Source organism: Python bivittatus, unplaced genomic scaffold, assembly GCF_059951505.1.
Source record: "Python bivittatus isolate LINGU-HERP-01145 unplaced genomic scaffold, Pbiv_v1 ctg000080_np1212, whole genome shotgun sequence".
Classification (NCBI taxonomy): Eukaryota; Metazoa; Chordata; class Lepidosauria; order Squamata; family Pythonidae; genus Python; species Python bivittatus.
The window spans coordinates 73,988,342-74,004,272 of record NW_028277035.1 but is presented as its reverse complement, the minus strand read 5'-3'; the positions used below and the strand labels follow the sequence as shown (position 1 = coordinate 74,004,272).

Genomic DNA, 15,931 nt, shown 5'->3' with positions numbered 1-15,931 from the left:
CACATGAAGTTTTCACATTATTTTTAATTTTTTTTATCCCACCTTTCTTATTTTTATAATAACTCAAGGCAGCGAGCAAAGCTAATGCTCCTTCCTCCCCCTATTGTCCCCACAACAACAACCCTGTGAGGTGAATTGGGCTGAGAGAGAGGGACTAGTCCAAGGTCACCCAGCCAGCTTTCAAGCCTAAAGCAGGACTAGAACTCACTGTCTTTAGTGACTGTGACATGACATTTAGTGGCATTACTCTAGAATAAGCTCCAGACCTCTGTGTTCTTATGCTATCATCTGTTGTCAAGAGCTAAGGGCTTTGTAAGTGGAAACACTATGGTTGGAAGTACCCATTTCCATCTTTCTGTGTATAAGATTGAAGTATTAATGAGACAACTTAAAGGATCTTCTGTGTATCTGTTTGGGTAGCTGTCCATGGCCAGTGCGGGCTAACGGAAATAGACCCAGAATTCTCTACACGGTACTGCTAAACGAGCATGTGAAACCATGACTAAAATTATGGAATACTTTATTAACTGTAAATATAAATTTATGAAAAATAGTATCACAGTAAAAGGTCAAAATAGAAACAAAATGCACACATAACAAGTCAATGATATGTATTTGTTACATGATTATTCACATCAGTTAGATAGGCTGGTATGTATGAATACATGCTAGATAGTTATGAATCTGTTGGGGGAAAAAGATCCAAGAAGAGCACTTACATCCCATGTTATGACCAGTTCAGACCTGCTGCCTCCTCCTCCACTTACTTCTGATGGTGGTACTTCTGGAACTATGAAGAAGAAACAAGCATTATATCCGTAACACTTATATGCTGATTACCTTTGTTAAGATGGGGGAGGGGCAGACAGGCAAGATACTGCTTCTGAACCTTTCAGCAGCACTGAGTAAAGTGGTACGTACATACATACGTACATACATACATACATATTTGACCACCTGCAGGAGCTGGGGATTAGAGGCACTGTTTCCAGTACTGTACTTCTTTAGTGGCCAATTTCAATTGGTAGTTATAGGCGAGGAGAGATCAGCTCAGGGGTCACTAATTGTGGGGTGCCATGGGGCTTAGTCCTCCCCCCTCCTTATTGGACATCTACATGAAGCAACTAGAACAAGTCATGCATCAGTTTAGGGTGATTAAGAGTATTATGTCATCCCGCAAATAAAGAGAGAATATACGTATGCACATATATGACAAAACAGACTATGCAAGCCACACAAGCAATGTAGGCATTCTTAGAAATTCAAAAGAAAAAAAAATCATATTTTTATATAGTAAATTCCTGTATAACACTTCTGTTCAATAATCTCACAGACCTCCTTTATTTTCTTACTCCTTAACTAATTGTAAAAATAGGAGTTTTTTTACTATTGTGAACTAAACTCTGATCTTGTATCCACATTTAATTTTATTTTTCTAAACTTTAGCAACAGAGCTGCAATACAGAATAATTTACTTATTCTCATGCAAGTTTTTTTCTTTTCGCTAATATTCCAGACCTGAACATCAAACAAGGCTACTTAGTAACCTGCTCTAGTAATCTCCAACCTGTGGTGACTGAAATTAGTTTCCCCTTATCTTATGATGGGAGGGTTCAAGGTACATTCACTCTGCTACACCTCATCTAAAGGTGTTCAATGGTGCCCAAAGCAAAACATTCACTGTGCCAGCTGTGCTAAAGCCATTCTCTTAGGGAAAGATTATTTTTTTCTCTAAAGGTTAGGTGACACTGGGTTGACTGAATCTCATTAGCATAGCAACCCTAGATTATTCAATCTCCCTTTTTTGTTTGTTTAAATTAATATAATTTTACTGCTTGTCCTTGCATACACAGTCAAAATATTAAGGGTCTGATAGATGCTGAGTGATGTGTTCTCCCGTCTCTTGAGACAGATGGGGTAGTGGGGTAGGAACATACAAGAGTTGCAAACAATAAAGACCCAGTTTGAACTTTGCTGTGCTGAAATTATCAAAGGAAACAAGCAAACAAAGAGACCACTAACCTGCCTCTTCAGTTCTTACTTTTTCTGAGGGTAAACTAGGTTCTCCACCTCCAATTTTGTTACTGGCAACTACACGAAATTCATATTCAACCCAAGGATTTAAGTCTACTGCAGTAGCGGTGAATGTTCTCCCATCAATGCCATCAGGAACTGTCATAAAACATTTTGGAAGAAATTATGAAGTTCTCATTTTTCCAAGGGTTATAAAATATTTAAGGATAGTTATAAATTTTACCTGTTTTGACTCTTTGCCAGCCTACTGAAAATGGTGTCCTGGCCTGGACAGTATAACCAGTGATTGGGCTGTGATTATCTAAGCCCTCATACCAAGAAACTTGAGCTGTAGTAGCTGTTATTTCATCCACTTTTACATGCTCTGGTGGTCCAGGTGAACCTAATGCAGTAAGATACCACGTTTTAAAGTATGTTGTAAACATATACATTACAAATCACTAACCCATAGCACTGATTTTTATTCTTCCACCATTGTAAAAGAATAAATCAATTTATATGGCAATAAAAGACTTTTTTTACATTCACTGAACCATTGTTTTGTTATTTTATAGCAATAAAAGCAAGCTCTAAAATATGAATTCAATAACACAATAATAGATTATGCACTCTTTCTGAAATCTTTATTCAGATTTCTCTACCTTTAAATTGTGTCTTTTAATTTATAGTCCTTGATGTCCTGTCCTGAATCTGTCACTGTTTTGGCTTGACAAGTTGTTATCTAAAGCAGTTTTGCTGTGATGCTTAACACAACATCAGCACCATGGACAGCAATGCAGCACTAGGGACTCTGCAGCTTTCTAGAAAATCTTGACGTTTTTCCCATTTGCAAAGGTGCTTGAGGAGAAGGGTCCTTGAGAGAAGAGCAAATTAAAGCCCCTTTGAAAAACAATAATTTCCTATGGTTGGAAAGTTCACACTTAACACATTCTCCAAGTCATGTTCTTTTTAGTTATTATAAATAGAGATGGATTGGTTTTATATTTGTATCTTCAAACTTTAAAAATATTTTAATGTCTATACTGGAAAACTCCCCATTGTGGGGAGATGGGCGGGGACAAGTCTACTAAATAAATAAGTAAGTAAATAAGTAACTAAATAAATAAATAAATAAAACACACTACAAATTATTACTATAATGGCATTATCAGTTTCAAGTTGGACATGGAGACCATCTTTTAAAATATTGCTCCATTCTGAATACTCATGCCTGAGTGAGAAAGCTTGCAAAATTAATTCAGACATGCAGGTAGTCTGACGGTGCAAATACTATTTTTACCTGAAGACTAAGCATTGTGTCTGTAAGAAAGCAAGGTGAATCAAATGTAGAGTTAATTGGTGATGACTGGTTTTCCATACAGCTCATTTGTTGACACTGAAGATGCCAAGTGGTATTTATATATACAATCGTAATTTCAATTATCTCAAATTTTCTTGGGACAATTATATTAAGAAATGGAAGCATTAATAAGTGCTAACAGTACCAAAATAATGCTGAATGGAAGGTATTATGTGGTAACCAATGATGGCTTTGCACTAGTATAAAATGCTATTTTACAAGCCAGGGAACATATTATTCACCAATCTCCTATTTAATTGCAGTTCCCCATGCATACTAAAAGGTTCCCTGAGGATGGCTTATAATGCTGAGAACAATGATATGAATTGGCAGTTTTGAACACTGGATGCTCCACCTCATTTGAGTGGAAGTACAGTTCATTAAGGCAAATTTTTAATAGCGGCTCCTTCAGTCCTATAGAACCAGAAAGTCTTGTTTTACATGCTTCTTCACTAGAAAGTACTCAAAATACAAGTTCTGAGCACCTGTGATTAAATTAATTTCTATTTTTACAATTCCTTAATGTTTTTGGTTCGCTATTAAGGAGAAGAAGGCAGCTGGCATCTCCACTAAAACAAGCTGCTATGTTTTCATTACTTGCATTCATTCACACAAACACATATATGGCGTTGTATGTTTGTTACATATATTGTAGTTAATTTGCTTAGTTCGCTCAGAAAGATGCCCAGAAGAAAAGAGGTTCATTCTCATGATTTACTCGAAAAATCAGCCATAAACCCTTACAAATGGCATTCCTTAGAAAAAAAAAAAATACCTCGCACGATAAGATCTGCTGCAGATGATACACTATCCACGTCAGTCTTCACTGTGCACACATATTTTCCACTGTGTTTCAGCTGGATATTCCTAATCATTAAGTCTCCAGATGCACTCTGTTGAGAGGAGTAAAAAATGATAACAATTAGCTTCAGTTACAATATGCTTGAACTCATCAATTTCAAGACAGTTTTTTTCTCAGATAAAGAGAGAATGGAGTAGAAGATGAGACTTCAAGCAGAAAATAATAATGTGATAAGTGATAATGTGATAAGTGATAATGAGATAAAAATGATGTGATAAATAATAATGTGATAAGTAATAATGTGATAATTGATAGGCAATATGACTGTGCAGTACTTCTGAATTGAAAGGCAAAAAGGTTATTTTGTTGTATTTTTTCCTGGAATCTGTGCCATTTTCCAGGAGAAAACTAGAGAAACTGGAGCACAGTCATACCTGTACCTTAGACTGAGAAAGCTTTAGAGGAGTACCAACTGGGGTTGCATGGAAAGAAATGCTCAGGTCAAAATTCTCCAAAACTAGATACCAAAGATAATTGGATACTTCTCTTTCTAATGAGAGGAAAAGGGGAGGGCACACCTCAGGAAGCTGCTGTGGATGCAGTGGGAGTTTCAACTGAATTAAGAACAAAAGGGGATGTGTTTAGGAAATGGAAGATGGGTGTAATCACCAAGGAGGTATGCCAGCTAACATCTGCAGAAAGAAGACTAAAGCACTAAATGAAGCTAAAGCCAATCAAAAAAGCTTTTCCCACTATATTGGTAATAAAAGAAAGAAAAAGGAAAGGATGGGTCCCTTGCTAGAAAAAGATAGTAGGACAATAACAGGTCATGGCATCTAGGCAAGGCCCCTCAACTCCTATTTTACTTTGATCTTCTCCCCAGAGGGAACTGGAGCAAAGTAGAACAACTAATGGAAGTAGAGGCAAGCCAAGATAAAAGATGCTTAGACAAGTTTAAGTGTCCAGAACCAGACAAATGGCTTGTCTATGTGTTGAAGGACCTTGGGTATGGCATCTTGAAGCCCCTTTCTGCAACTTTGCAAAACCATCTGGGAAAGGTGTCACAAGTTCAGGGATGATACACACCTCAAACAGGGCACATATTTCTTCAAGATAGTGGTTTTGCTATTAAAATGTTGCTGTTATTACAACAGAAAAACTACCTATTACTTTCATGCTTCCTACAGTATTTCTATAGGCTCTCTTAATCTTTCAAATCTATTCTAGCTGTATGTCTATTTTATTAATCTTCCTACAACTTCCTAACTACTGGAATCCTATTGTTTACTTTCTATCTCTAACTACCATTCATACTTTATTTTCACATAAACTACAAACTCTATATAGCATTTTATTCTAGTTTCACCTCTTTTTGATCTTACAAGGCCCTTCTCACCACATCTAGGTTTGGTTGTTTTACATTTTTTGGCAATGTACAAGGCTTTCATCTTTTCTTTCACTGGCCATCATGAGAGGTTGTTTCAAAACTGACCTGCATCTTTTTCTCTCTGAAATTTTGAGATTTTTTTTTCTCACTTTGTTTCTTTTTTTTACAGTGTCTATTTCTTCCCATAGTTCCTCAGGTCTCTTTCACACAAGTTAAATAAACTAAATCCATTTCTTACTCTGATCTTATGTTAACTGTATGTCCTCCAAATGAAATCTTGATGGCACATTTCCTCTGTCATTTTAATCAGTATATTTGATACCAACAATTCATAGTTTGTTCATAATTTGGACTTGGAGATATCCTGGCTGACTTAGACTGAACCTTTCCATCGTCTATATTTTAATGTGTAATTAATTTGATTCTACTGTTGTCCTTCCTGTGACGTTTAGGTGTAGAGTCTGCATTCACGTTTATTTAAGCCAGTTAGCAGCAAATAAATAATTCTCTCTGCAAAACTCAGAGTATTACATTCTCCTGTCTTTATATTTATCTGATTGAAATCTTCCTATAATTAGAGATGCATCTTTCTCCAACTTTTCACTGTAATCAGCCATTAGTAGTGGGTGGTAGAAGTACTACATTTCTAGATTGCCTCCTGCAATCTGTCACAGAATCATTCAGTCTTCAACCACTGGATCTATAATCAGAGTATACAATTGTATAACACTGATTCTCAGTGAACAGCCATCAATTTTAGTAGGTATGATTCTGTTATTTATGAGTTGTAGACAACTACTTTGATTCTGTTACTTATGAGTTGTGGACAACTACTTAGCAATGTCATTTTTATGTTTGCTACTCCATACCTTAATATGGTCTCATATCCTTAACAGTAACAATCTGATTTAAAGCACCCCATTCCTGTCCATCCATGTTCACATATATCCAAAACATTCAGTTTAGTTCAATTCATTTCTGCGTTGCCCCTCCCTCCCTCCCCATTTTAATATTGGCATCATTAGCAACCAGACTTCCTTGCAACAGTGGTCTGGCCACATCATCACTTCCAGATGTACTCATGAAAGGTCAACACTTTTCCCCAACTGCAGACAACATACCTTCTGACCTGGGCACCAATATTTGACATCCAGGTCATTTAATTGTTTTAGCTATGCCCATAATGCTTTTTTGACAACAATATAGAAGTAGTTTCTTATTGCCTTCTTCTGAGTTTTTGGATTCCTTCTTGTACATGGATTGGCTTCCAACACACCCACTGCAGTTCTCATTTTATTTTTCTTTTCTTCTGACCTTATCAGCAAAAATGACCAAGCAGGAGCTCATAAGGATCATTGAAGCTATTGACCTTTATTGCTCTAAGGATCACTGAAGCTATTGATCAGTCTGTCAAGGTACTAAGGGATAAAACATACACAAATGCCTATGATTTGCCTTGACCAGCTTTAGCTCTGGTTAATGCAAATACATTTCAGTTATGAGGAAATGGCTCCTTTGTTACCCCAGGAAATGCTTCTTCATTTTGTTTTGAACAATTTAATCTTTGGTCTGCCATCTGATTATATTATGACCATAATGTGGCCCATTTTCTAAGAACTTTAATTTTACTGGAACCTAGAACTTAACTTTATGGTACTTTTATCATTCACATTACAGCTTTGAATTTATCATAGTAGATATAGTTAATCCTGAACTGGACAAATGCAAATTATGAATCAGTTAATTATTTTTATTCTTAAATATTTTGAAGAACAATGCTGAAAATCATGCAAATTTGAACGTAAATTTCCTCTGATATAAAAAAGGCTGATACTGTTCTATGGGTATTTCCTCCAGTTAATCATTTTGCCATACACACTTTGACTAACTCAAAAGATATATTATTGAAACTAATTACATTTTGTAATATTTTCTCAGAACAAAGATAGAAGCAACCTCTGAACACATAAATGTATCTTATAACCCAAGCTAATCTTGGAAAGGAAAAACAAATCCAAATAACTGGAGACTATATAATTAAAGGCCTCTTAAAGGATTAGCTCATGATAGATGAGAAGATAGATAAGTCTCCTTCCCCCATCCTCTTTCTTATTTTTCAAATCTGCAAAACTTTCTCTTTCTTAAGCACAGGAATATTCTCAAATGTTATGATTCAAGGTATTACACTTTAGATGCACCAACAATCTACTGGTATCAACACCCCCCCCCCCAATAAGATAATCACCAAGTGATAGTATTTTGCAGCCTGCTGTTTAGTTTGGATGAAAGAATGGGTGTTGCTGAGAAACAAGAGAATGTTAGAATTAGAAGAACATAACCTGAGGTATTGGTTGGCATGGCTTTTTATGGTACAAGAAAGTTAAAAGTTAATATAGATTTTAAAAATCATTGTATGAGAAGTGCCATATTAAGAATATGTACTAAATACACACCATTTATTGGTCTTAGTACAAGAAGCATTTGATAGAAAATAAACAGCGGGCAAAGAAAAATGGTTAATGTATCAAGATTTGTTACTAGAGGAACATGGAGAACTTAAGATGAAGTCAAGAGAACAACTGACTGCAGAGGGATTTCGTTTTCAATGGTTTTTATATGCACAATTAAGAGAAATATTGAATATAGATGAAAAGGTAACTGGAACTGAACAATATAAAATGGAATTTGAAACTGAGCTATGTACAAATGATGAACATGTGATTGCAAAAATGTATAAACTTTTGTTGAGATTTGAAATGAAAAAAGAACAAATTCAAGACTGCATGATAAAATGGGCTAAGAATTTTGCTTATAACATATAGATGGGTCAATGGGAGAGAATGTGGGTAAAAGGATTTAAATTCACACTGTGTTATAATTTAAGAGATTTTTTTTATAAAATTATGTACCGTGGGCATATGACACCAGAGAAATTATCTAAAATATATAAAGTCAATATATTCCAGTCAATGTTGGAAATGTGAAAAAAATGAAAGGACATTTTACCATGCATGGTGGACTTGTGAAAAACCAAAAAAACAAAACATATGCTGATACAAAGAATTTTAATGGTAAATACTGAGATGAATCCAGAATTTTTCTTATTGGGACTTATGGATAATAACTTAGAAAAGACTTATGGAAGATTGATTTTATATATGGTAACTGCAGCTGCACAACAATGGAGAAATCATTGTGAGAAATACTCACAATGGAGGAATGGATTGTAAAGATGACAGAATTAGCAGAAATGGCAAAACTGACCTGTTTGGTCAGGGACAAAACTACAAGTACTTTTATGAAAGACTGGAAACCTTTTATGAACTTTTTGCTGAACATGGAAAAAAAGTGAAATGGTGATCTATGGATTTGCTGATTGAAAAAGGGGTTGAATGTGGGATATAAAAGATTTCTGTAATGTAATCTGAATGAGGAAGGAGGAATAATAATTTTATTTGTAACCACTGCAAAGAAAACTGGAAGTTGCTTCTTTAATTCACTTTTTAAAACTTTCTTTAACTGTACTTTCTTTACTTTTTCTTTTTTCTTTTTCTAACTTTTCTATATATATTTTCATGTTTATCTTTTATCTATCTAAGCATTTTTTCAACAAATTTGTATATAAAAAAGATAATCATCAAATGAGAATTACATGAGACAACTATCAGTAGTCTATTTAGATTTTTTTTATGCTGCAATGATATTAATAGTAAATAAATGGAGTTAAAAATATAATCCACATTTGGACAGATTTTTTTTAAAGGATGTGTGTATTTTCTGTTCTAAGGCTACACAAGAAACATTTATGAGTTTAATAGCAAAGAAAAATACCATGAAAAATACTTCATTCAAAACTTCTTTAAGGGTGAACCAAAAGTATTGTCTTTGTTGTAGACTAGCTCAGAGTCATATGTGATCATCTTGTAGCTGATTTCTGGAGTTTAACCATGAAAGAAAATCAAATGGATGGTTGACCATGATGTGAACTGCAATGCTAGCTGCAGTGGGAGAGAATTCCTAGAAGAGACATAGTTTGGTTTACGATCATTTGAAGCGTGGACCTGAAGATAATGGATATACAGATGAAGTGCAGAATATCTTACAGTTCCCAGCAGGACAAAGTACATATGCAACTAGCTAGATGCTGGTTATAAAAATGGAAAAACCTAATTAAAAAGTAGATACATTATCTTAGCACTTGAGCTTTTCTGAATATATGGTGTCCAAAACTCCTGCCTGTTATTTTACACTTTTTATTTGGCAATGTTTCACTATTTGTGTCTTTATCTTCAAATTAAGACTCTTAAATGTAACACCTTGGTTCATGTACTAGGGATCAAATATCAGTGATGCCATTTTCCTTTTTTCATAATGAGCATGAAAATATTTTTGCATGATTGAGTTATTGACCTAATTTTAGAGAAGTGTTTCCACAGTTTGCAATCACATTTCATGTTCTACTATGCTTTTAACACACATCCTAGAATAAACCCTATTTCCCTATGTCCCGCTTAAATTTAGTCCATATATTCAATAGGGCATACAGTTTGCTGTCAGGAAACACACATTATTCAGTATGAATATTTTAAACCCTAAGTTGTATTTTCAATATAAAATATCATCAGCCAATCAATTAGTTTGTCATAACTGAATGGATGTGATTGGCTATTCCTTTACAAAACCTAAACAAAGAAAGTTCACATTCTTCTTACTGTACAAAAAGTTTGAGAAGATTGGGGTCAAGCATGTAAATTCTCACATCAAGCAGGAAATGACACTGTAAAAAAAATCTTCAAGACAGAAAACACAGGATGGGAAATATATGTATAATACTTCCCATATTTAGTATCTCTTTCAGCACAGCTAAATTAATCTTGTTCTAAATATTCAGAGTATTAACTTACTAGTGGGACTGTCAAAGAGAATAATTTTGCTTTAAATAAAAGTCTGAGTACTTCTTTGATGCAAATAGAAAAATCCATACCATATATAATTATAGTAAACCATAAAATGCTGCAGAGGGTGTCCATGTGTATTTAACTTGAATTGTAATCCTAATAATTCATCGTATTACCAAGAATATGCTACCAAAGTTTTTACAATCCATGTAAATCAGTCTTGGATGCTATGAAAGCAGAAAAAGAAAGCTCTGAAACTGTCAATGTTTCATGTAGTCTTGGCAGTAGAAGAGATTTCATTCACAGCTTCAACTAGCAAAATTAGATCTGTGCTGCTGTGGATAGTTTACAGTGACAGGAAGGTCACCTTTCCTGATGAGCAGTTTGCTGACCCATAGAACACAAATTGTCAACAGGCTGGGTAGAATTAAACAAGTAATAGCATTGTAACCATTTATAATACTGATATCTGCACAATTTCAGCTGACGTTAGTCTTTCTGAAATGATAACTGCAATGTTAATAATTCAGGGAGTCTTGGTAGCCATCTGGCATAATCTGAGCCTTATACTGTTGGACCCTATGGAAATTAGTAGATGATGGGTAATCCATCATTTCTAAGATTTTTACTACTCAATATCTAAACAAACAAACAATAAATAACAGTGATACTTAAAAGCAGAAAACTAAAAAATCACAAGACGACAATTTAAAAAACCTCATGGAAATAAAACCTCCTTAAGTCATAACAAAGCAATTAGAGGCCATAATGAGGACTAACAGAGCTGTGAAAATAGAAACCATTTGCCTACTTGAACATCACTGGCAATGTGCACAGCTCTCTGGGAAATTATTTGGGGTTGTAGACAAAAAGGCCTGCTCTCTGTATGCAAGGGCACTTGGAGCAGACTGAGCAAAATTTCAAGAGCCCCTACCATACTATCCAGAATAAGTACAGTACTATTTGAAATGCTATTGTTTTTCTCTGCCTGTGTTGCATCTGCAGTTTTCTGAAAAACAAAATAAGATCTACTCTCTTTTACCTCTTTTCCAATCAACTCGTTTTCCATGAATATGTGTGAACATAGCTGTTTAAAAAAAAAATCCACAAAGGTGGATGAGAATTGATAGAAGAGAGATGAGAGCATTCGCCAGAGTCTGCTATCATGCAGATTTTGACTACCCAGCAGACATTACTAGTGATTTGTATCATCCCTGACTGCCCTTCTTTCAGCTCCCACCTGCCAATATATTTTTAACTGGGTACCCATGCAAATCACCTACATTTTGTGAGCAATTTTTCAAATTGGGTTATGTGAACATTTTCAAAAAATGCGGCTTCTTTCATTTCTGAACTTCTTTTGTTTAGTAGGCAGTAGTTATTGGCACAGAAATATTCTACCAGTGTACAGGCTGCTTAAAACAATAAAAATGAGGTGTTTTTTTTTTTAAAAAAATCTTTTTATTTTGCAAATATTCATCCACTGTTTGAAACAATCAGCAATATAAATAAGCTCCATGCTATCATCATTTATTTAACTACAAAGCTATAGTCATAAGGCTATATGATAATGATAGTCGACAGAATATCATCTAAAGAGGAATATAAAGCTCTCATTTTTTCTCTTTCAACATGATTGGATTTCTAATAATAAAGCAAAATGTCACAATTACATTATAACTTACCCCACCCACTCTCTCAAAATGAGATGCATCTTTTCTGAAGTCAGTCAATGCACTATTAAAATACCATGTGAAACTTATATCCAGCAGTGGGTCATGCTGAACTTGGCAGGGTAAAATTACACTTTCTCCTACAGTCACATCCATATTTGATGGTGCCAGTGTTATCCGGGTTGGTTCTGCAAAGAACATACTGAGTCAGTTCTAGCTATCTGTGCTAATGTGTTACATTCTTGATGCTTTTTAAAACAATGTTCTATTCCACTTAAGAGTACGCATAAGAAACTGAGTCAACTCAAAGCTCCCTATTAGATTTTCCAAACTCCATGTACACTCCAGCAATATTAACAAAAAGTAATAATGTTGCAATCATTTTATATTTGCAAAAATTGAACTTAAACATTTCCAGACTTTAAAAAATGCAAACTATATAGTTTGATAATTTGTGTCCAGTCTAATCCTTTAATGGGAATCAAGCAGAAAGATCCAGTGGGTCAATATGCTACAGTGTGGTTGATTCCATGTTGCATAGCACTCTTGTGTGAACTAATCATTATACTTTGTAAAAACTGTTTTTGGGCTATCACAAAGTGTAAACACTAATGTGGCTTACTCAACAAACCATGGTGAAAATAAAGGCTGAGACTGATAGATGAACCCAAGCCTCATAGTTCTCCCACAATGTGATAAATGTGATAATGGGATTGTTCTGGCATTTCTTGTCCACCTGGAACCATATGAAGAAGTTGCAAAGGCCTACTTGCATTCATAAGCCTGGCATGTCTGATCAGAAAGGCAGAGGCAAATGTGTGCACTTCAGGAGTTTATTGCAAAGAGCAGAGAAAAAAATTTATAAAATCAAAAACTGTACAAAATCTACTTTTGAAATAAGAATATGCTATGTGGATATTCAGGCATAAAAATTTTGCAGAGACAAACACAAAACCTGGAAGAGGACAAAAGAATGACAAGCTGAGGGCATGGTTCCTTCCTTCCTGGAAAATACCTACCATTACCTCCCTTCCTCCTTTTTGTAATGGATTTCTCTAATTTTAAAGCATATAATTCCTCAAGAATTGGTGAGGACAACAACAATATATATATATATATATATATATATATATATATATATATATTTATTTGGCATGACGGTGACCACCATTTTGACATCGTTGCAGCAAATTTCCTGTTTTATTTGAAGACTATATTTAAAATTTGTATTTCATTTTCTTTAGTAAATAGAAAAGGTTCCGTGAATGATTTTCCTTGCTCTCTCCTACTGCACTTTATTTTCCAATTCTGTACAGCATCTTCCCTTTGTCAAAACTGCCGTGGTGTCAACTACTATTCCCTGTTGACTGATAATGCAAGAAAATCCTGTCTTTGAACCTTTACTGGAACATTCCATGGTTATAAATAAAATATTGTTCCCTTTTTTTTTTGCTATTTCTTTGTTCTAGATTCTGGAGGGGAGGTTCATGCCTCCCCTCAGAATGTTAACATCTGATGACACCTCTTACAATTTCCCCAACCCCTCATGCCTCCCTGGGTTTAATAGATGTTTTCAGCAGTTTTATGGCTATTCCATGCCATCTGCTCTGGCATTTCTGCACCTCAGACAGAGAAACAGTCATTTCAGTGTATAATGTGGCATTAGTAGCAATTTAATAAGATGTTAAATTATATATTTCATGTGAACTATGTACAGCATGTTATTCTAAAATAAGATGAAAATTCAAAATCAAAATACCTCTTTCACACATTATTCAATTCATATCATTTTCAAGTGAAAGACTATTAGCTATCTAATTACCTGTAACTAATAAGGTAGTTGTGCTACTAGCTTTTCCAAACTTGTTCTCTGCCAGGCAAGTATAACTTCCAGCATCTGATTTACTCACATTAGCAATTTGGAAGCTTCCATCTTTTAACAATGATATTCTAAAAATAAAAGAGGTAGAAAATATAGGGTTATTTTTTGGGGGTGTGTGTGTCTATGACCGTAAATTTTAATAAATTAAAATATACACAAACAGTTCTTGTAACAATTCTAATATGTCTGTGTACCTGAGATGACACAGTATGCTTCATACTGTATTCATTATCAGATTACATAATAAGGTATTTGTTTGGGAACTTCCCTCTATGTTTCCACACTTCAGTGAATTTGTGGATGAAAGCAGACATTCTGAAAATATGCAACCATGTATTTCATTATGGGTGCAAGGTTGTGAGCGGTGTCCTTTTCAGAAAGCAATACAGAGTGGAACATAATAGCTTTATTCCCCAACACAATTGGAATATATCTGCTTCCCACCAAAGAGATAAGGTACATGGGAAAAAAATCACAAAGATTCCAGGAAGATTTTTTTTTTTCATCTGCATTACAGCCAAGCTGTGAGAGGGGGGAAGGGAGAAGTACAACTGATCATATTGGGTGTCTTCCCTCCTTGTATGGAGTGTTTTGATAAGGACTATCTACAGTACTGTGCAGCTGAAATTAACTTAAACAGAACCAGATTCATACAGGATTCAAAGCAGCTGCCTGAAACCTCAGAGGAGCTACAACTGCATTGTGCCTCCAAGAGGCAGAACCAGAGAGGTGTCTTAGGGAATCATTGTGCAAGACTAATACGTAACTACCTTCTTCCTATTTTACAAACTCTTCCTTTGAATACAGTATAAGCAATGCTAAAAATAAGACAGAATAAACACTATTACAAATATTAAAACAGGAGTTGTCTGAAGAGTAAAGTCTCCACTTCTGATGTGCTGTGGCCCTCTTTCATGCCACGAGAAGCTGGCTTAGCTGAACCAGCGTGCTACTCCCCCATTCATAACTTATCATCATGATAAGCAATGCACCAAAGTAAAAGAAAAATCTCATTAGTATATCCTGAAATCATGTTACAGGGACACTTTTACAACTTAAGAATAAGAAACTTTTTCAAATTTTAATTTGTTCTTTGCTGGCTCATTAATAGACTGCTCTTCCTTGCATAATCCCGGTTTCTAGTTAAAAAAGTAACCAACAATGTACCTGAAATGGAACTGATATAAGGGATATGTGCATCTGGTATCTTTCTGTACTTTCAGCCATCGTCAAAAGCCATGTTGATTAACTTGATAATTAGCTTCTGCTCCAGAAGACATGTTACGGAACTAGTTTCACAGTGCTACTTCTGGATGTTGAGAATTCCTGAGTTGTCCCACCTCTGGGATTCCCTCCTTAACCTGCAGAAGCCAAGGTGCCCTAGTTGTCCCTGCTGAATGAGGACCGACTTGCCACTTCCTCAGCTTATTTTCTTTCTCTTTCCTCACTGAAAAACGGGGCAAGGTGAAAACTAAGGTTTAGACCATTGTGCCAGCTGTTTTCTGCTGTGGTACTCCCTTCACTGATTGGCTGGAGGGAGTGTTGGCCAACACAGGAAGGGGAAAATGAGGACAGTTGCAGGGTGTTGCACAGCACAATGAATGTTATGATGATGAGGGGCAAAGACAGTGGATGTGAGGAAGGCCTCTATGTTAGGCATCTGGTGGCAAAGGGATTTATTATTTTTTCCCAGCCATGGATTGGAGGACTGGAATGCTGGAGGATGAAACTACAATAATGGAAAATGAGTGGTGAGTTAAACAAGATGGACAAGCTGGATTCAAGGTTTATCAACCATGTTCCTCGGGCAAATTAGTTACAATTATTTCACATTGCATGTGAAGTGTTCTATGTCTGAAATTATATAAAACATGTTTCTTTGCTTCTTCTCCTTCCAAGTGAAACTCCTGCTTTGG

The 15,931-nt window shown here is 35.3% G+C and overlaps 1 protein-coding gene across 1 annotated transcript in view; it reads right to left on the bottom strand.

Annotated features, from left to right (window-relative positions):
* Nucleotides 1-15,931, bottom strand: part of LOC103059347 (contactin-3) — a 96,523-nt gene that overhangs the window by 18,121 nt on the left and 62,471 nt on the right. The window contains exons 9-14 of the mRNA XM_088134696.1: nt 13,956-14,083; nt 12,146-12,321; nt 4,149-4,266; nt 2,258-2,416; nt 2,023-2,172; nt 720-790 (exon numbers count right to left, since the gene is read on the bottom strand). Of these exons, the coding sequence (XP_087990822.1) occupies nt 720-790; nt 2,023-2,172; nt 2,258-2,416; nt 4,149-4,266; nt 12,146-12,321; nt 13,956-14,083 (802 nt within the window). The remainder of the gene's footprint in view (nt 1-719; nt 791-2,022; nt 2,173-2,257; nt 2,417-4,148; nt 4,267-12,145; nt 12,322-13,955; nt 14,084-15,931) is intronic.